Raw genomic sequence first — 21171 nt, forward strand, 5'->3', positions numbered from 1 at the left:
GTATAGGTGATGAATTAGATGCTGATACTAGAGCTGCCATGGAAGCATCTGCACAAGAAAGATGGCAGCAAGATGAAGTCCAACGACATAGAGCACAATTTGGACGGTCTCAGTTTGATGCCGGTGGTGGGTCTGGGTCTGGGTCTGCACAATCTGGTTTAGCTCGCAGTGGTTCTGTTAGCCGTTTGTTCGACAGATTTAAAAAAGGACCAAAAGAAAAAAGTGGAAGACATCCAAATATTATAGATATAGACCCAATGGCCATTCCACACTCAGATGCTCAACAGCAACGTATAGATACAATGTTAAAAAAAGATAAAAAAAGGTAGAATTGGTAGAGCTATAGCAAAATTTTTTCACTTTAGTCATATTCCTTCCCATGCAGTAAGTACTCCATATTATAGATCAATGATTGCTACCATACAAAAAGTGGGTCAAGGAGTTGAACCTCCAACACCGTATGAGCTCTCTAACAAATATCTTGACGCGGAGGTCAATGATATTCATGAATAGGTAAAAAACTTAAAACAACTGTAGGAGATGTATGGTGTGACATTGATGTGTGATAGTTGGACAGGACCAACAAAAATGAGCATTATAAATTTTTTAATTTATTGTAATGGCAAGGTAATATTTCACAAATCAATCGATGCAACCGGTCGATTTGAAGATGCTGACTATATATATGCATTATTGGAACATGTTTTACGTGAGGTTGATGAGAAATGTGTGGTACAAGTTATATCGGACAATGGTGCAAATTTTAAGAAAACTGGCAAACTATTAATGCAAAGGCATCCCCATTTATTTTGGACTCCTTGTGCAGCGCATTGCATCAACCTAATGATGTCTGACTTTGGTGAGATAAATCGGGTGAAAAAAACTATATACTGCACAACGTATATCTAAGTACTTGTATAATCATCTTTGGGTCCATGCTTTAATGGTGAAATTCACAGGACGAGAACTCGTACGTCCCGGTATTACACGATTTGCAACAAATTTTATTGCTCTAAACAGTATCCTTCAAAATAAAAATGGATTAAAGTCCATGTTTGCATCAGATGAATGGCAAACATCTCGTTATGCCACCACGGCTGATGGAAAATCGATTGAGCAAATAATTATGTCTACCAAGTTTTGGGATTATGTGAAAGAGATTGTTGATATTGTGGAGCTGCTAAATGTGGTCCTCCGTTTAGTGGATCAGGAAAAAATACCTCAAATGGGACATGTTTATTATAAACTGAGGATGGCTAAATATAATATTAAAAAAAATAATCCACTACGGTTCCAATCTTTTCTAAAAATTATTGACAGACGTTGGGACGTCCAGATGAGCCGGGATCTACACTTAGCAGGTAAGTTAGATAAATTATAACAAAACTATTTATTACTGATTGTTCATTAGTAGTCTTGTACTGATGATGAAATAATTTCTTTCTTAATGATGGGTTATTATCTTAATCCGTCATACCATCATTGTTATAATCTTGGATTTGATGATGAACTGTTGAAGGCATTACGAAACGTTATCAATAGATTGGAGAGGGATCCAACACATGCTGCTCTTGCCATAAGTGAGGTATAATATTTTTTCAATGTATTATTAGTTTGCTAGATGTTAATATGCTGATTTTCGTGAATCCTCTGGAACTTTCGGTGAAGCGGGTGCAATTAACGGAAGACACAATACCGATCCTAGTAAGTAACTCCATAATTTGGACAGTTTACAGCTGATGATAAATCTTATTTGATATATTTTTAACTTTTAATTGTACAGCTGAGTGGTGGCTACAATATGGCGGATCGGCAAAGTACTTAAAAAAGATTGCTGTGCGTGTCTTATCACAAACAACAACGTCTAGTGGATGTGAACGCAACTGGAGCACATTCGCACTTATACATACCAAAGTGCGTAACCGATTAGCGTACGCTCGATTAGAGAAGCTAGTTTATGTCCACTATAATATGAGGCTCCGTTTAAGATGCATGCAAGAAAAGTATGATAAGGAAAAGGTATTAAAAACTTATGATCCCTTGGATGCAAGTTTTATCAATGATGAATCAGACCCCGTACTTGATTGGCTACAAGATAGAGACAATCAAGAAGACCCATTACTCGATGAGCCTGGAGATCCACCACGACCATTCAGAATAATTGCTGATGAAGCAGGAATTAGTGATGCTGAAAGATGGGCTGACGAGAACATAGGAAGCTCTCAAGGTATGTGCAAGAACAAGCAGCTTTGGGCGAAGAATCCCAAAATCCTGCACGTGACTCTGATGCGGAATTCGAACGTCTTATGCAAGGACCTAGATATGGTCGTTCACGTCGTACTCAGAGTCAATCTGGAAAGGAGAAAACGTCTTATACTGCAAAAAGGCCTTCAACGACAGTCCGAAGTGGTAAGAGTAAAAAAAGTATGACATCAATGGATCCATTAGATGCAGCTGATGCACTCCCACAAGATAATGATAGTGATACATCGACACCAGCAGATTCTGGATTACCACAGTCTAAAGATGAATGTAGTGATGATGATGATACCACTAATAGCAGTGAGGATGGTGGCGACTTTATTCCACCAACACAACAGAAGAGTGGAGGTGGTGGTGGCCTTATATTTACTGAAGAGCAAAACTTCACACATGCCACTCAAGATGCTGATCATGGGTCTCGACCACGTCAAACATCCGGAATAGTATATGACCGTCGAAAAGATAGGAGATCCTCACAACAAGACCCAAAGATGATTATACAAGTACTTAGATATACGTTGTGCAGTATACAGTTTTTTTCACCCGATTTATCTCACCAAAGTCAGACATCATTAGGTTGATGCAATGCGCTGCACAAGGAGTCCAAAATAAATGGGGATGCCTTTGCATTAATAGTTTGCCAGCTTTCTTAAAATTTGCACCATTGTCCGATATAACTTGTACCACACATTCTCTCACCAACCTCACGTAAAACATGTTCCAATAATGCATATATATAGTCAGCATCTTCAAATCGACCGGTTGCATCGATTGATTTGTGAAATATCACCTTGCCATTACAATAAATTAAAAAATTTATAATGCTCATTTTTGTTGGTCCTGTCCAACTATCACACATCAATGTCACACCATACATCTCCCACAGTTGTTTTAAGTTTTTTACCCATTCATGAATATCATTGACCTCCGCGTCAAGATATTTGTTAGAGAGCTCATACGGTGTTGGAGGTTCAACTCCTTGACCCTCTTTTTGTATGGTAGCAATCATTGATCTATAATATGGAGTACTTGCTGCATGGGACGGAATATTACTAAAGTGAAAAAATTTTGCTATAGCTCTACCAATTCTACCTTTTTTTATCTTTTTTTAACATTGTATCTATACGTTGCTGTTGAGCATCTGAGTGTGGAATGGCCATTGGGTCTATATCTATAATATTTGGATGTCTTCCACTTTTTTCTTTTGGTCCTTTTTTAAATCTGTCGAACAAACGGCTAACAGAACCACTGCGAGCTAAACCAGATTGTGCAGACCCAGACCCAGACCCACCACCGGCATCAAACTGAGACCGTCCAAATTGTGCTCTATGTCGTTGGACTTCATCTTGCTGCCATCTTTCTTGTGCAGATGCTTCCATGGCAGCTCTAGTATCAGCATCTAATTCATCACCTATACCTTCATATGGGTCAATAGGGGGATATTCTGCCGCTCGTTTATCTACTCTCGATCATCTCTTACTTTCTTTTTTGCTAATTTTGAAGATTCTAACTCAATTTTCATTGCATGTCTTATTTCTTGAGGGACGTTAGGGCAGTTTGATACTTCAGAAAAATCCCCAGCAATATGTTTCTTTAGACGAGCGACACCTCCGCCCATTCCGACCATATTACAATAATTGCACTTCTAATGAAACCTATTCGTATCAATCATTTGTCCATGTTGCCAACCATAATCTTCTGATCGTTTAGGTGCCATTATGATCTATAATTATTGACATACAAACAAATAAAATAAAATCTATTCCAGAAAAATAAGAAAATGAACGATATGATGAAAAAGCTATCATATCTACTAAGTACCAAATTTGAAAATTCTTTTGTTTTTATTTTTATTTTTTTGATAAGTTTGAAAAAATTATAACAGATAAAATTATAGAATAGTATAACAGATAAAACGAAATGACAAATAAATTAAATAAACTTAAATATCAATTGATTTCATTTGGCTTTTAATTTTATCAATATTTTATATCTTATGATGCAAAAAAAGAACTTATAATTGATGTTGTTTACCCTGATTCGCCGAACGCTTCACAGTGCGAGAAATTTTGATAAAATAATTTGCTCAAAGAAAGTGGATGTCTGTGTTGGATCAGATATGTCAATTAAAAATTAGCCGCTATATTTATAAATAAAAAATTTAAATTATAATTTTTTTTGACTTACCTAATAAGCAAATCTGCGATATGAGATGTCCTTGCCTTCTTTTCAAGCGACTTCTTTTCAAGCGACGAAAGAAAGAGGACAAATAATTTTAGGAAGATATGTAAGACTGAAAAGAAAAAAAAAAAAGAGAGGAGAAGATAGCTAAGGTTGCTAAGCACCGGCAAAAAAAAGAAAGGGGAAGAAAGAATACGAAGGAAAGAAAGATTCGTGCAGAGGTTAGGAGGCGGGTTTGCATGAATTTATAATCTCACACTCGGAGCCTTTGCATTATACAGCCTTTGAGTTACCCAAAGGCCAAACAAAAAGACGACAAAAGTAAATTACACTGTGGGCATGTGATATGATGCCCACAGCAACCCAATTAATCAAATGGCAAAGAAAAAGACAAAAAAAAAAAAATTTGCTTTGACCGATATGCATGTGACTATGGGCCACACCAAACTAATCAACCAAATGCTAAAGAAAAAGACAAAAAAAAAAGAAAACAAAGGCTGTGGGCATGTGATAGATGCCCACAGCAAAAATAGATCNGGGTACACGGAGCCGTGTACGGGGCACGGCGAGCTCTGTTTCGCCGTTCCCACGTACACGGCGCCGTGTCACGGCGGGGGCACGGTGGAAAAAAAAAACAAAAAAAACCGAAAACAAAAAAAAAAACGAAAACGAAAACGAAAAAAAAAAAAAAGGGGGGGTCCGAGACCCCCCCTGTGCCGTGCCCCCTTCTTGGGGGCACGGCACGGCACGCCCCGTGCCGCACGGCACGGGGCGGCACTGTGTTCCTTGCTCACAACATATAAAACAAAAAAGATAACAATATGAAAAGGGCGAATCATTCACCGTTTTCTAAAGACGGTGAAAGATTTACCGTGTTTCTCAAGTTAGTTGCCCAAATAAAATTTTGAAAGGATTATTTGGCAAATTAGAAATTTTAATAGGATTACTGTGCAAAAAAGTCCTCACGAATGTCTAATGCCCTACAATTCCTATATGAATGTCTAAATCTTCTACAAAATTCTTAGAAGTCTTCAAACTACTCCAATCTACATCCTTCCTGATTCAGCATTCATAGAGGTCATATATTTTTAATTGAACATTAATGATGTCAAGTGATTGTTTACCCAACAAAATGTCTGCGTCTTCTCAAATGTTGACCTTTGCATCCTCTTTGAAAGACTCCCTATCCATAACAACTACTCTTACTAATGTGTTTTTATTTTTCTAATTTACAAAATTCTTAGTCATTGGTTTCTAAAGAATTTCACACTTCAACAACTTTTTTCCTATCAAAACATACAATCCTCCGGAAGTGTTTAACTAGCACACTACTAATTGACTAATGAGTGTTTTCTTATAATCTAAAGTACATTGGCACCCTTCAAAACTTTTAACCTGCATGAAAACTTCAGTGCATAAATGCCCCACCTACCCCTTTTTTCTATCTATTTTTGACAACTTTTTTCCTATCAAAACATACAATCCTCCCTAAGTGTTTAACTAGCATACTACTTATTGACTAATAAGTGTTTTCTTATAATCTAAAGTACATTGGCACCCTTCAAAACTTTTAACCTGCATGAACACTTCAGTGCATAAATGCCCCACCAACCCCATTTTTCTATCTATGTTTTATTACTGCATTAGTCAAATGAAGCCAACTACTACGGCTATGAATTCAACTAACCTAGATTTTAGTTTGCCCACATGATAATGTCCACTATAAGAATATATGGAAAAAGGGAATAGGTTGGTGCATTGGATATGCAAACAACTTGTTTTAATTTATTCCAAAGAAAAAGAAAACCGTAGGGCTATTTGCAATCAGCAAAAGAGTAGAGGGCCAATTGTGTGTTTGTTTCCCCCCTTTCCAGTAACATGCCTTCCAGAAGTCAGTAAAAAGCGGGTCCATATTTTGCCCATACGTAAAGTAGCAGAATATTTCATCCCTACATGCATAAACGTCACATAAGCATGTGTCTTTAGAATTTATCTTGAAGAAAGTAACACCACTCATCTTACAGGATTGGTATTCTTGAAAAGATGGAACAGGACGAAGGCATACGCATGGTTTCATCTCATAGTACACTTATATTACAAAAGTTCTTTATTTTGCTCTTTTAGTTTCACATTCTTTTTCCCCAATTATGGACTATAGAAATCATCAATTCAAGTGAGAAGGAGCTGGCCAATGCCAAATCCATCTTAACTTAAGGATGCACCTAATGTCATTAAGAAACAAAATTGCTGAAGATGTGACTTGTTATAACAGTTTTTTAGTCATAGAAGAAAAGAGAAAAAACTTGGTTAAAAATCTTCTATCGGATGTGCAAACCCTAGTTTTTACAACTTCTCAAAAACCTTTCTCTATTTATCTTATTGAATTCCAAGTTCTAATTTTCCTTCATATTTTCCTAATAATCAAGAAATAGTGAATTAAACTGCATTTCTAAAAGTCCAAAAATCTAGCCGCGCTTGCTGGTTAACTAAAAATAGAAAAATGAAGAATCGTTAAGGCCTTAGTTGACCAGATTTCGCAAAATCATCAGTTATATCCACTTACCAAAGATGGATAACAAGAAAGATAACAGAAGCAAGTACAAAGTATTGCATACCCTCATGACAAAAACTATCTAGCTACAAAAACACCTCCTTAAATCTAAAAAAAAAAGATTCTGAGGAAAGTGTAAGAACAAGAACTAACCGATTCACCGCTGTAGTTCATGTAAGACTGTGGTTTCACCAACATAATCGGCACCTCTCCAATCGAACCTGCACTGATCCCACACAAGACCAAATTAAAATCCCACAAAAAATTAGGTTCAAAATGTGCACAGACAGCCTAAACTATATCCCATTTGAAATAGACCCCTCAACTAATTTTCTTTTCACCAGCACCCCCTCGACCCTTAATTATAATAATTTTGATGTGAGATATTTTCTTAAATTGATTGGAAATTCTTTTTTGAGATTTAGTATCGTTCTGCATGTGCTATCAACAAAAATACACGAACAAAGAAATAGCAAGAAATAATAGGAAATAAATACACAAAGGACAGACAGCGACTTACGTGGTTCGACAACTTCCCTACGTCCACAGAGAGAGAGAGAGAGATCCCTTATATGAAGAAATTAGAGTACAAGCCCATACTTTGATATTTCTCTTATAAACTAAATTCAAGAACCTTATGATTATTGCCACTCTTCCCTTGACAAGAAAAACTCCAAATATCCCAAACGAACTTCTCTACATTCTAAAGCTGGGAAAAAATTAATGAACTAAACAGGCTATTAATCAAGTTTCTCGAGCTTCAACCTATGTTGCACAGATACGGATACGACACGATACGGATACAGTGATACGGCAATTCCTAAAACTTCTAGGATACGTTAGTGGAGTATACTTAAATAAAATATTATTTTAAATATATTTAAATATATGTTGATTATAAGTAATGGTATATTGAGGACAATCAGGATATCTAGATTATATTAAAGAATATATTCTGATATACATCAACTTGTGTAATTGTTCTACATCTGTTCATAAAAAAAGATAATAAATGAAATAATATTCAAAAAGTATGAACCAACTATCATCCAACTTGATCAAATGATACCAATAAATATTTAGTCGCACAAACTAGATAATTAGCCATTCAACATATATGTCCATTTTATGATGTTCTATTATATAAAACAATAATAAAAGAAAATATGTGTGACACCCCAACTTCCCAGAGGGTCACCCATCCTAGGACTACTCTCGCCCTAGAATGCTTAACTCTCTTAATCTCTTAGGCCTAACCACCACCAAAATGCTTAAGCCGGGTTAAGAATTATAGCCCTATTATATCTTATATATAGGACTATATAGGGTCTCACAATATGCTAACAATTTAATAGAAGAAGAAAAAAAATCATTCTCTATGGTCTTTATTGATTAGTGCTACATTAACAAATTAGATGAAAGAAAGATAAAGAGAAGCGGTAAAGGACTGAATAATAGCTTAATACTGTGTAAAAATAGAATGAGAGAAAGCGCCTTCAACCATTCAAGAGCAAAAAGATAGAAGAAATAATAAATTGAAGAGAGATTGACATTTTTCTCACTCTTTTCCTTATTTCCAATGGGTTTGGATGTGGGCTTTTCGAAAAAATTTGAACTCTGATCATTTTAGACCAAAAAAGAACCCGACCGTATCACCCCGTATCCTCCCGTATTCGAGCCGTATCCGATATTTTTTTATTTTTTAAAAATGTCGGATACTTCATTGCCGTATCGGGCACGTATCGGGCACGTATCGATATCCGATACGTATCCGATACGGGTACGGCATGAAATTTGAATTACGCCATAGGCTTCAACTATCTTCTCTTCATCTTCCATCAACTTGGAGCATGGCATTCCTCATAAAGGCATGCATAAGCGCATATGTACAAAGCAATTTGAAGCTAGCAACTTCTTTAAATCAGCATAAAAAATTAGGCTATACATAGCCTTTGGAAAAACATACATACATTGTGTTTCATGCATACATATGCATGAAACATGCATGCCTTCACCGTCCAAATAGATCAACTCATTCACACTTGAAGGACTTAGGTATACATCGTGCATTGTGAACCAACTTATATATTCATGCCTCTTTTGCATTTAGAAACATTATGGGCCAAATAAGTACCTTTATGTCATATACAAAAAATTCTCTCATATAGATTATTCGGTGTTTCATCATCTTCTTCATGGTGTGGTTGCTCCACTTAATTATTTACACTCTCCCGCTGCTCCACCTGAATGTCTTCACATGTTCTTTATGCTAATCTACTGCTGAATCTTTTGCAACATTGATTTTTCGTCAAAAACAACATCCCTACCACCTTCTTCTTGGCAATAGGGTCCCACAACTTGTCCTTTCAACCCCTTCTCAAAACCAAGAAATATACAAGGGTTTGACTTCGAATCTAATTTTGTGTGTTAATGTTCATGAGCATAAGCAGAACAACCAAAGATATGCAATGAGGAATAATCTGCAAATTTACCTGATCATAGTTCCTTTGGTGTTTTGAGTCCAATTGCTATACAAGGAGATTTGTGCTCCAAAAGGTCATAAAGATATTTATTTGGCCATAAAGTTCTAAATACAAAAATTGCATGAATATATAAATTGGTTCATGGTGCACCAAGTCTACCAAAATCCTTCAACTGTGAATAAGTTGATTGAAGACATGCATGAAACACATGCATGCATGTTTTCTCAAAGGTTGTGTACAAGCTAATTAATGTATGTTGACTTGAAAAAGTTGCCAACTTCAAATTGGTTTGTGGATGTGCACTTATGCATATGCTTTAACAGAAATACCATGCTCCAAATGATAGAAGAAATGGAGTAGTGAGCTAAAGCCCAATAAACTTAATTATTAGATTGTTAAGCAATGTTTAAAAAGGCACATTTAGTGCCCACCAACCTGTGCCTAGGAAGCGCCTAAGCGGGCGACCTTACCAAGGCGCGCACCTAGGCATGGGCGCAAGGTGCAAACAAGGCGTGCCTTATGCATAATGGGTTTGGATCTGTACTTTTATTGGGTCTAATGGGTTTAAACTATTAAAAGAACCCTAAACCCTAAACTAATGTGTTGAGAAACCGCAAACCCTTGATCATTCTTTCTCGATCTCTCTCTCAGTCACTCTCTCTCTATCTCTCTCTCCCCTTCTCTTTTGCTCACCTCATCTCTCTCCTTTCTCCATCACCTCCGCTCCTCCCCTCATCCGTCACAAATTTGCTATATGTATTTTGCATCAAACACACTAAACTAGTTGAAAAACCCTAAATTTATATGTTTTTGGCATCATACTTTTCCATATGTTTGTGCATTTCTAGTTATCTCTATGCAGGCCTTTATTTGGGGACAACAAGATATCTTGTTCTTTACTTTTTACATATGTTAATTTGTTATTTTAACATTATCATATATGTTGTTTCGTTTCTTTTCTTCTTTTCATCTTTTTTTCTTTTCCAAAACACAGGACTATTTGGTAACTTTTAAAATTTTTGTTGTGAGAATATGATTTTAAAGAGTTCTTTAACACCAATTAACAATTTTTAGAAAGTATATTAAATAATTGTGTGCCTCGCCTCACTCAGGCACATACCTGTGCCTTGCGCCTAAGCTCTAACAGCCATTTGCGCCTTGGTGTGCCTTGGAGTTTTTCAAACACTATTGTTAAGTTCATTCATTTTCTCTCACTTATAGAATTTAAAAAAGTCTATTTGGGATATTTGGGGCTTTTCTTGTAAGAAGGGAAGGATGCCAATAACCATAAGGCTTTTTTATTTAGTTTTGAGAGAAACATCAAGGTGTGGCCTTGCACTCTGGTTTCTTCATGTAAAGGATATATCTCTCTCGCTCTTTCCATGGATGTAGGCAAGTTGTCGAACTATGAAAATCATTTTCTCTTCTTTGTGTATTTATTTTCTACTAATTCTCGCTATATGTTTGTCCGGGTATTTTTGTTGATAGCACATGTAGGACAATCCTAAATCCCAACAATTGGTATCAAAGCAGCAGGTCCGTGCTAAAACAAAAATGCCGAATATCTTGATGTTTAAGTTCAAGGTGGAGAAATTTGATGGAAAAAAAGAAATTTGGTCTTTGGCAAAGAGGAATGAAGGCCATTCTAACACAACAAGGCCTTCTTAAGGAGTTGCTGAGAAAATCACAAAAAACCAGCAACAATGAGCAATGAAGATTTGAAAGAACTTGATTTGAAGGCGGTAAATACTATCATATTGTGCCTAGCAGATGAGGTGATGTATAATGCAATGGATGAAGAAACAAATATTGGCATGGACCAAGTTGGAGAAGCTATACATGACAAAGAGCCTCTCCAATATGCAAAATTATATGGCTGCACATGAGGGAAAGTACGACAGTTGCTGAACATGTAAATATTTTTAATAAAATTATCAGTTATCTACTTAGTGTAGATATGAAGCTTGATGAGCACGATAAGACGTTGATCTTCCTCACACCACTTTCTCCTTCCTATAATTATCTTGTTGCAACTATCTTTTATGAAAAGCAAATTCTTCTCATGGAGGATGTTACTTCAGCCCTCTTATCAGAAGATATCATGAAGCAGTCCATCTCAGAGGAGCCAAGTGAAGGTCTGGTTGTAAAGGATGCAGGAAGAGAAAGGCATAATGAGCATGATTCAGAAAAAGAAAGATCTCGTTCCAAATCAAGGCCAAAAAAGGGTGAAATGTTATTTTTGCAGGAAAGATGGCCATATGAAGCAAGATTGCGAGAGTTCTTCAGATACCGAATCTCTCGCTGACTAGATATTAGATTCAGTTTGGTCTTATCATGTGACTGCAAATAAATTTTTATTGATTTCCGTAAGCCTTGTGAAAATGAACGCACTATGACATCACACACTACACAAAATTGTCGGTATAGGAACAGCAAAAATAAAGATGCACGATAGCATAGTAAGAGCTTTGACGGATGTGAGACATGTTTCAGGCCTCAGATTAAATCTAATATCTCTTGAAGCCCTTGACTCTACTAGTTGCAGTACTACTTTGTCAGATGGAGTTATCAAGGTGAAAAATGGCGTAACGGTTGTCATGAAAGGAGAGAAGAAAGGAACCCTATACAGGTTGGTCTGCAAGTCGGTGACCGGAAGTGTTGCAGTGACATTCTCAGATGATCATGATGCCGATAATGTGAAGCTCTAGCACATGTAGACTAGCCCACATGAGTGAGAAAGGAATATTGGAGCTACATAAAAGAGGATTACTCAGAGATATGAAAAGCTACAAACTCAATTTATGTAAATGCTATGTATTTGAAAAACAAGAAGAGTTTCAAATCCTGTGATCATATAAATAAAGGCACATTTCAATACGTCCATTCGGACGTGTGGAACCTGCTCTGATACCACAACATACTTTAATATTAACAACCCCGTTAGTCTAAAAAATCCGGAGTTCCATCAGCAGGACAAGTTTATTCAGAACAGTTAATCTTAACAGAGTAATCATTATAACTCAAACAAAATGAGAATCAAAAGAATTACAGTGAGGGGTGTTTGAAGTGCCTATCCCAAGCCGACATCAAGGAAAGACAAAACCGAAAGCTACAATGTAGAAAACGAGAATTTAACTACCGATTCCGATCAATGCCTTCGACTGGATCGTGTTCATCACAATCCCCTCCTCCCCAGAGATCCGATCGATCATTTCAAACCCTACCTGCTCAAAAAATTCCCACAACCGTCCCAATCAAGATTGGATACAAAGGAGGAGAAGAAGAACGGATAAAGCGCGAGAGGCGGAAGCGTGGGCTCACGTTGTGCCTGGTGCCGTGGTACTTGCTGCCGGGGTTGCCGAGCCCCGCGATGAGCCACGGCGTGTACTCGGCCTTGCGCCCCTCGGCGGGGTCGGGGATCGAGGCGACGACGGCGACGCGGCGGAAGAGGCGGCGGCGGGGTTGTGGGGGTGGTGGGAAGGAATGGGTGGAGGGGGAGGGGGAGGGGGAGGGGAGGAAGGTGGAAGAGGAAGTGGATAGGAGGGAGGTCCACATTGAAGCGGCTTCAGAATTCAGATGAGGAAAGCACAAACAAGAGTGTAGTGCACCGAAATTAATATCTAGTACTAGTATCAAAGTAATTTTAGGCTCAAAATCACTTTTGGGGGGGTTTGATAAAGTAATCTGAAAAATCTAATTCTACTCTTTAAAATTAGAAAACTAATTTTTCAACCCTAAAAGCAAAAATTGAAAAAACCTGCTTCTCAAAACTGATTCCGGCACAAGCTGAAACCCCACTTAAAAATTTTATTAAAATATTGAAACTATTCCTAAACAAATAATATAATTCTACTATACCCTTTTTTGCTCAAATTATTTCATAAGTGAGTACCCTTTTTCTCATTTTGCCAATTTACATTACCGGAGAAATCAATTATGATGGTGAAACATATCTAATCCCAATTAGCCTTTTTTCTTTTTAAGGAAAAAACACGCCCTAGGGTGATTTTATTCAATTAATCGAGCGATACATATTGAAAGAACTGATCTATAGAAGACCAAAAAGAAAGCTTTTTACTAGTGAGCCCCCAATTGGCCAAGCGATTCGTGACTACAGCATTTTTAGAACATCTTGAAGTCCATCCAAAGCTTAATTGCTTGAATCTTTCTGTAAAAGTTCATAGCTCCGTAAATTTTGTTTGAGCTTTAGTTGTTAGCGAATCCAATAATAACTCCTAAAGTGAAAAGTTTTTATGGTGGGCGTTGAATCTGAAAAAATATGAAAAGTTTGTCCAAGATGCATTTGTAATAGAAGTTCTGTCACTCGGGAGATTACTCCAATTTTCGCAGACTCCAATTTTTGCAGAGCAAGCATCGTGGGCTTTATGTATTGCGTCGAATATGTACATAATGTTTCCAATTAGGGGCCGTTTGGTTACATGTAGTTGCAACTGCAGTTGTAACTGCATGTAAATGCAAATTTCGTGTTTCGTTTGATGTATTTAACTCCAACTGCTGCAGTAGAAACTGCAGGAGGAGGCCCAACTGCAGCAGTTCGAACTACGCCCAAATTGGCCGTAGTTCCAACTACAGCAGTTGGAGAGAGTAACTTTAAATAAAAGGTATGTTTACCTTCTCAATATTTTTCAACCAACTTTTTTTTTCCTTTTTTGCATTGGAGGTAATTTCACCATCATATATATAAAATAATGAAATTTTAAAAATTATTTCTCAACTGTATGCAACTAAACAAATTATTTATACTTGCAGCGCTTTCTACTGCATCCAACCAAACAAGATTCATGTAGTTACAACTATTGTATTTCCAACTGCATGCATCTCTAACTACACTGCATTTATAATTACATCTAACCAAACGACTCCTTAGTTGAAGAGACTCAGCCTGTGTAAATCAATAATTAAAAAAAAAAGGTCTAAATCGGACTTCGGATTTTGGGTTAGGTTCGGACACATCGCCTATAGATTTAAATTTTAAGGCGCACCCAAATATATTCATAGCCCAAAATTTCTTCGGGTCGGACTTAGGCTTTCGATGGCCCAAACCCGATTACAGCCCAAATCGAGGCCCATATGTAGCTGAGTTTTGTAACAGCAAATATGTTTGTTGTCTACACCTAGCGCGTCGGCCTCATATATATCCACTCTATAAGAATCATGCATGTTAACAACAATAATAACAATAACAATATAATAATAATAATCACAAGTCGTTTTAAACAAGAGTAATATTGAATCCGAGGATGGAATCAGAGGTAACGAGGATGATAAAGATAAGGAGCTGTGATGGCGCGATGCTCGACGTGCCAGAGGCAGTGGCGGTGCAGTCGAGGTTGATAAGGCACGTCGTCGAGGATGTCGAAGCCGAACACCCGATCCCATTGCCGTTCATCATGGCGAAGACCCTAACCCTGGCATTCGAGGACTGCACGAAGCAAGCCGACTTCGCCGCTGCTCCGAAGACGGAGATCAAGGACTGGGACAAGCAGTTTGTTGACGCGCTCTTGATGGACGCACTCTACGATCTCGTCGAGGTTCATGCTTCTATTTTTCATTATTACATGCAATATATTTTATCTTATCTGCGAGATGATTTATTTTATTAAAAAAAAATCTAGTTTCATAATGTTTTTTTTTTCTGGTTTTTCTTTTTTGTTGTTGCAGGCGTCGAATTATTTGGCGATTAAAGAATTGATGGATTTGTGTTGCGAGAGAGTTGCCGGCATGATAAGGGAGAAAAATGTAGAAAAAGTACACACAACCTTCGACATCGTGAATGATTTTCCGCCAGGCGGAGAAGACGAGTTTGAGAAGTTGTAGTTCAAAAAGACCAAGCTTAGTAAGACTTATAATATTGAGATCTATCTGACGCTGTTAGATAGAATGGAGTTAGGAAAAAAATATAAAGGGATATGCTTCTGCGTTTTTCGGTGGGACCGCAGAAAATATATTATAACCGACTCATCGCAATATGCGGAACGCAATATTACGTATGGAAATAAATAGGGTATTTTTCCAATGTAATCTCTCCGCAATTCTGAACAAAGCCTAAAATGTAGTAGTAATTTTCTTTCTTTTTTTTGTTTGTTTGCGAAGGAAGTGTAATTTTAGGAGATATTTTTTTTATATAAATTTAGGTTTGATTCAATTTGTCAGATAATGAATATAGTTATAGTTCTCTATAACTATACTATATATAAAAGCATATAGGAATTCTGACAATGACACACAAAATCCAAAAAGGAATAAAATAATATTCTCCACGAATGGTTATAATTAATTTGTTAAAAATATCTCAAATAAAAACGAACGGTTATGATCAATCTATTAAATCTCTACTATATATAAAAATCTATTCCCTATAAATGGTTATCATCAATTTGTTAAAAAAATATCTCAAATAAGAACAGTTATGATCAATATATTAAAAAATAGCATTCCTATCCATCTATAAACTCAATCATACGAACGATTATAATCAATTTGTTAAAAAATATTTAAAATAAAAACAAACGGTTACGATCAATTTGTTAAAAAAAATAGCATTCTTATTCATCTATTTTACATTAAAATTAAAATTTATTACATTATGAATTAAATTTAATTTTTGATATCAAATTTGAATTAACAATTAATTTTTTTATTACAGTGGATCAAAATTAAATTTTAAATTTTAAAGTAAATGTGAATTAAATTTTGATGCTTTTAGTTTAAAACATATATTTAAATTTGATTCATCAAAAAATCAAAAAGTATATAAAAATGTTTGATGTATATAAAAAAAAGAACACTATAGGATATTGTAAATATTTTTTAATAAAATATAACATATTAATTTATAAATATTTGGTATTTTACATTTGAAATTTTATATTGGTTAGATTTGACTTAAAATTTATAACTTTTAATTTTTAAATTTGAGATTTAAAAATATAAATTTTAATTTTGAATTTTTTTATTTAAATTTGAAATTTTAAATCTAAAATAAAAAATTTAAATTCAAATATAATAATTAGGGCAATATTATTATTTTCTATTTATAACTGCCAATTATTCTTCTTATTCTACTTAATTCAATCAAACACTATTTTATTTATATCTGGACTAAACCTAATTTTCAACCAAATATAAAATTACTCTAATTTTATCTTAATCCTGCACTGAACTCTATCCCTGAAATAAGTAGTTGTTACTTAACCCCGAACCAAACATGGCCTAGAAGATTTGGAGCTTGTTTTGGGGCATCTAGAGAGGTTAATACCTTGATTCTAACCTTTAATCAATGTTTTGGTAGGTTTTACCATATGAAACCCTAGAATTGAGATTTAGGGTTTATTTTGGGGATTTTTGATTTGAGGGCTTGGAGACCCAATTGATGAGTTTAGAACATTTATTTAAGTTGGATTTGAAGAACTCTAACTTCCATTTAGAGCTTGAGAGAGGATTTCTTCACTTAAGGTAAGTTTTTCCACCTTAACCTATGTTGCTTATTGATTGAGCTTAGGGTTGATCGTAAGATTCGTTTGACCCTTGTTCCTACATCTTTAGGGTGTTAGGAGACTTGTGGACACCTTTGTCGGAGCAAACGAAGGAGCGCAAGAGTTGTGGTGGGTTTGACTTCATGAAATCGGGGCGAAATGGTCCCTAAGTATTCTATACTTGTCGTAACGTCATTTTAAATGCAAATCTATGCTAAATAGAATTTATGTGAATTTTAGAATACTTAAAATGCATGTGCTATGTGTAAGATAAATTTCACTCTATATAGTAGAGAAATCAGGGTTATTTTCATGCATGTGAGAAGTGTTCGAGATAACAGGTGGGAATTATGTCTCATATGCTATATTAGCTCATATTTGTGTAATTGTAAACACTACACTATGACCGGACTTAGCGGAACAAAGTGTCATAAAGGGGCACTTGACATAGAAAACTATGAAAATGCAACATAGAGACATAGTGATAGGCCATTGGACATATACTATATTCCATATTTTTAGACATGATGACATAGTGATAGGCCTCTGTGACATTCGATACATTCCATATTTTTAGACATGAGGATTTGAGACTTGAGACAGACTTATACGCATGCTTGCCATTGTGCTCATTCGCACATGCTTATGAGGGTCGCTCCCTACAAGTCGGCACTCCGGAGTTAGCCATCGCGATACATATTCGCCGTGTGGGATTGGGCGCCGAAGTGGATTGCTGTGGGAAAGGCGCATTCCTAAAGTGGGGATGTTGACTACCACGGGGCCATTAGGCACGACACCGACCAGACAGCCTACGAGTGGGTCTTACAGGCCAGACAGCCTTCGGATGGGTCTTCATGCCAGATAGTCTTCGGGTGGGTCTTATAAGATTAAATGTCACGCCCCGGGGTCCCTTTTTGTTTGAAACACAGCGGGAAAGCGTCTAAATTTTTTTTTTTTTAAAAATCTGACCCCAGAGTATGCCAGATCCGCCACAAATACAGGGAATCCACTGTTCACATGGACAGAGTCTCCCCTGTATTTGCACGGCGTCGCACAAGTACAAACAGGATACAACCACAACTAAATGAATATAGAGATAACTATACATTCATACATTCACCATTCACATCACAGTATCACATTCAATGTTTAAACCAAAAATCCACAAAAATCTTTTGAAAACTGTTCCCTACGCAAAAACTTCTATCTTTTTAAAAATGCTACCACGAGGGTAGAAAACCTTTTATTTTACAAAATCCAGAAATTCTTGTCTCATTCGGAAAGCCAACTAAAATCTTGAATATTTTAACATAATGAAATACTGAACCATATAGATGTCTAAGTCATATCAACATAAATAACGAAGGTAGTAACTAGACTGCACAAACCGGGTCAGGAGCTCTATCGACTGCTACGAACGTGTCTCACGTCTCGTCTCTACCTCACCGCCCGCAATACCTGAAAAATGGTGGGGGAGGTGAGAACATGTAAACATGTCTCCCCTCCTAGTGGGTACCGCAAGCCGACGAAGGCGAGAAGTACTCACCGGATCAGGAAGAGCTATACAATAATACGGGTCAGTGGAGATACAGTAGCAACAATAATAAACGAAAGAGAGATATATATAAATGAAAGTACATCTACCGCTACTGAATGAACGACTGAATGTGTACATGCAACAAAACTATAGTAGCAAGACAATGTAACGAAAGAACTGAAGGTACACAAGCAACAACCGCTACTATAGCTATATGCGTCAACCGGACAAGAAGTCCAAAAATACCCAATCTAAACCGCCGTATCGGTCTAAGGACCTCAGGCAAAAGCCCACTACCTGCTCGCACCTGGCATGTAACCCTAGCACAAAGAAAACACCGCTGGGCTCACGGGTCGAATGTACGACCACTTTTCCGAAAAAGAACACCCCCTGCGGTGGATCAGACCGCCGGTGTACGTGAAAATGCACTCGAGCTGTGGCGATCAATGCAGATATGATCAATAGCCAACCGTCGGCAACCAGCCGACAATCACCGCCCCTCGGGGCAAACCGACCAATAGGTCGTCAGACTATATAGAAGCACAAGAACCGACCACTCAGGTCCACTAGAATGGAACAACTCAACATCCTACCGAAGGTATACAAGCACCGATACTAAAGTCAACTAACATATATGCATGACGAACCAACGAATAGGTCACCAGAGTATATCACTAGAATCCCGAATTACCGTCGACCACTAGCCGACAATCCAACCCCTTAGGGTACACCGACCACATAGGTCATCAACGACATGACTCACGAAGCTGACAGACTAGGTCAAAAATATACCAAATAGTAGAACTGACTAATCCAGTACATAATGCAACAACCGACCAACCAAGTCAACAGATATGAGATAAAAGCACCGATCAACTAGGTCATCGAATGAAGTGCGAGAACCGACCAATCAGGTCACCAAAACGAAGTACGAGAACCGACCACTCAGGTCACAGGTATCACATATGGATAAACTACTCTACTCCTACACATTATACTAAGGATAGAAACATATGAGTAGAGTAAACAGAAACAACAGGAATGTAAGCTCAATATATAATACGATAATAACAACAGGAGAACGGGGATAGAAGAAATGTCACCGAGCGTGCACCACTGTACCGACTTCGAATCGAAGTACCCACCTGTACGAATGTCGCGCCTGTCTCCTAACTGCGAAAAAAAGTCAACCGGACCTAAGGAAGGTCCACTGGGTTAGTGTCTAACCCACAGCTAATAACCACTAAATCCACAACCTACAAGCAAACCCATGGAGATCGATTTCCCAAACCGATCGCCGTAATACGCCGGAAGTCCCGTAATAGTACGGGGACTCCGCCGGGACCCACGAACTGTCCCGGAACATACCGACTCGAGCTACGAGTCACCTGCTGCCACTAAACATAAATAATCGTGCATCATGGCAGTGAACACAACTCCTCACGTCGAAACAATTATCGTCGAATAATCGTTTCGATTCGAGTTCCCGGAAGTGTCTAATTCGACACCGGAACCTACTGTCCCTCACCCGTCATTTTTGAACTCTCGAAATAACGCGAGTGACCAGCCAACAAGGCTCAGTGACTACACAATAGCTCACGAAGCACCGTCGGGATAATTCCGAACCGAACCCGCATTTCGTCGGCGGATTTCGCCGAGAAACGCGCCGGAAATGTATTTTCGATCTTCGCAAAGGTCTGGGGCCTTGGACAATCAGTCCAGAGGTCACCCACCGCTCACCCATGCTGCCAACAGCAGCCGCAACAACCCAAAATACATAAAATCCCTCCCGATTATTCGAAATCGCATTATTTCATGCGATTTCGGCGCTTTTATGGTCCGTCTGCACAAATCAGAAGTGAATCAATGAAGCCGAGACACCCGCTGACAGGTCTCAGCGTGCTGGAGGCCGTGCTCACCTTTTGGAGCACTGCCGGCCACTGTGGCACGCGCACGAGCGACACGAACCTCAGCGAAACAGTGCGCACAGCGCTTACATTGCGTCAAACTCGCAAACCAGGGCATCGTTGACCCCAACAGAGGTGACACGATGTTCGGCACAAAACGAGGATGATCGTGCTCACTTCCACATTCATCGGGGTGCCTTCGGATCGCCTGAGAGGTGACCGGAACCCTTAAACTGAGTGCTGTAATTTAAATTTCAGCTTACCAGACCAGAGGGAGCTAGGGTTGGTCGCCGACAGCCGGACGGCGGGCGGTCCGGCCAGGGGAGGGTGCGGCCGGTTGGTGGGTCCCGGGGCACCAGCCGGCCGGCCGCGGGAGGTGGCCGGAGGCGCGGCGGCGGAGATCAAGTCCGCCAAGTTCCTCTCGGGTTCAAGGGCGCCGGAGGTGAAGCGGCGGCCGGAGGAGCTCGGGGCGGCGATGGTTCGTTGCCGGAGGCCGAGGGGGAGGTAGTGCTCCAGACGGTGGGCAGCGGCGGCGCTCGAAAGCCATACTGGTCCAAGCTAGGCTCGCACGCGCTCAGGACGGCCGCAGAGAGCTCGAGCGGCGGCCGGCGGCGTGCGGGGACGGCGGGGAGGCGCGCGCGAGGTCGCCGGAGGGCGGCGCGNGCACCAGTCGGCCGGCGGCGGGAGGTGGCCGGTGGCACGGCGGCGGAGATCAAGTCCGCTAAGTTCCTCTCGGGTTCAAGGGCGCCGGCGG

The 21171-nt window shown here is 38.5% G+C and overlaps 3 protein-coding genes and 1 long non-coding RNA gene across 4 annotated transcripts in view; 2 read left to right on the forward strand and 2 right to left on the reverse strand.

The window, feature by feature from the left end:
- The window catches only part of LOC109710279 (chloroplastic group IIB intron splicing facilitator CRS2, chloroplastic), a 30782-nt gene extending 17735 nt beyond the window's left edge, over positions 1 to 13047 (reverse strand). The window contains exons 1-3 of the mRNA XM_020232788.1: positions 12799 to 13047; positions 12617 to 12701; positions 7148 to 7215 (exon numbers count right to left, since the gene is read on the reverse strand). Coding sequence (XP_020088377.1) covers positions 7148 to 7215; positions 12617 to 12701; positions 12799 to 13032 — 387 coding nt within the window. The 5' untranslated portion in view covers positions 13033 to 13047. The remainder of the gene's footprint in view (positions 1 to 7147; positions 7216 to 12616; positions 12702 to 12798) is intronic.
- On the forward strand, positions 924 to 1832 carry LOC109710280. Its single transcript, XM_020232789.1, has 2 exons — positions 924 to 1361; positions 1455 to 1832. The coding sequence occupies exons 1-2, from the start codon at positions 944 to 946 to the stop codon at positions 1589 to 1591; spliced, it is 555 nt and encodes a 184-aa protein (XP_020088378.1). The 5' UTR covers positions 924 to 943; the 3' UTR covers positions 1592 to 1832.
- On the reverse strand, positions 2862 to 4564 carry LOC109710281. Its single transcript, XR_002216328.1, has 2 exons — positions 4450 to 4564; positions 2862 to 3985 (listed from the first exon to the last, which is right to left on the reverse strand). It is a non-coding gene; the product is annotated as an uncharacterized LOC109710281 (long non-coding RNA).
- LOC109710702 (SKP1-like protein 11) lies at positions 14739 to 15315 on the forward strand. Its single transcript, XM_020233438.1, has 2 exons — positions 14739 to 15029; positions 15160 to 15315. Exons 1-2 carry the CDS (start codon positions 14739 to 14741, stop codon positions 15313 to 15315), a joined length of 447 nt encoding a protein of 148 aa, XP_020089027.1.

Source organism: Ananas comosus, linkage group 5 (genome assembly GCF_001540865.1).
Source record: "Ananas comosus cultivar F153 linkage group 5, ASM154086v1, whole genome shotgun sequence".
In the NCBI taxonomy this organism is placed as follows: Eukaryota; Viridiplantae; Streptophyta; class Magnoliopsida; order Poales; family Bromeliaceae; genus Ananas; species Ananas comosus.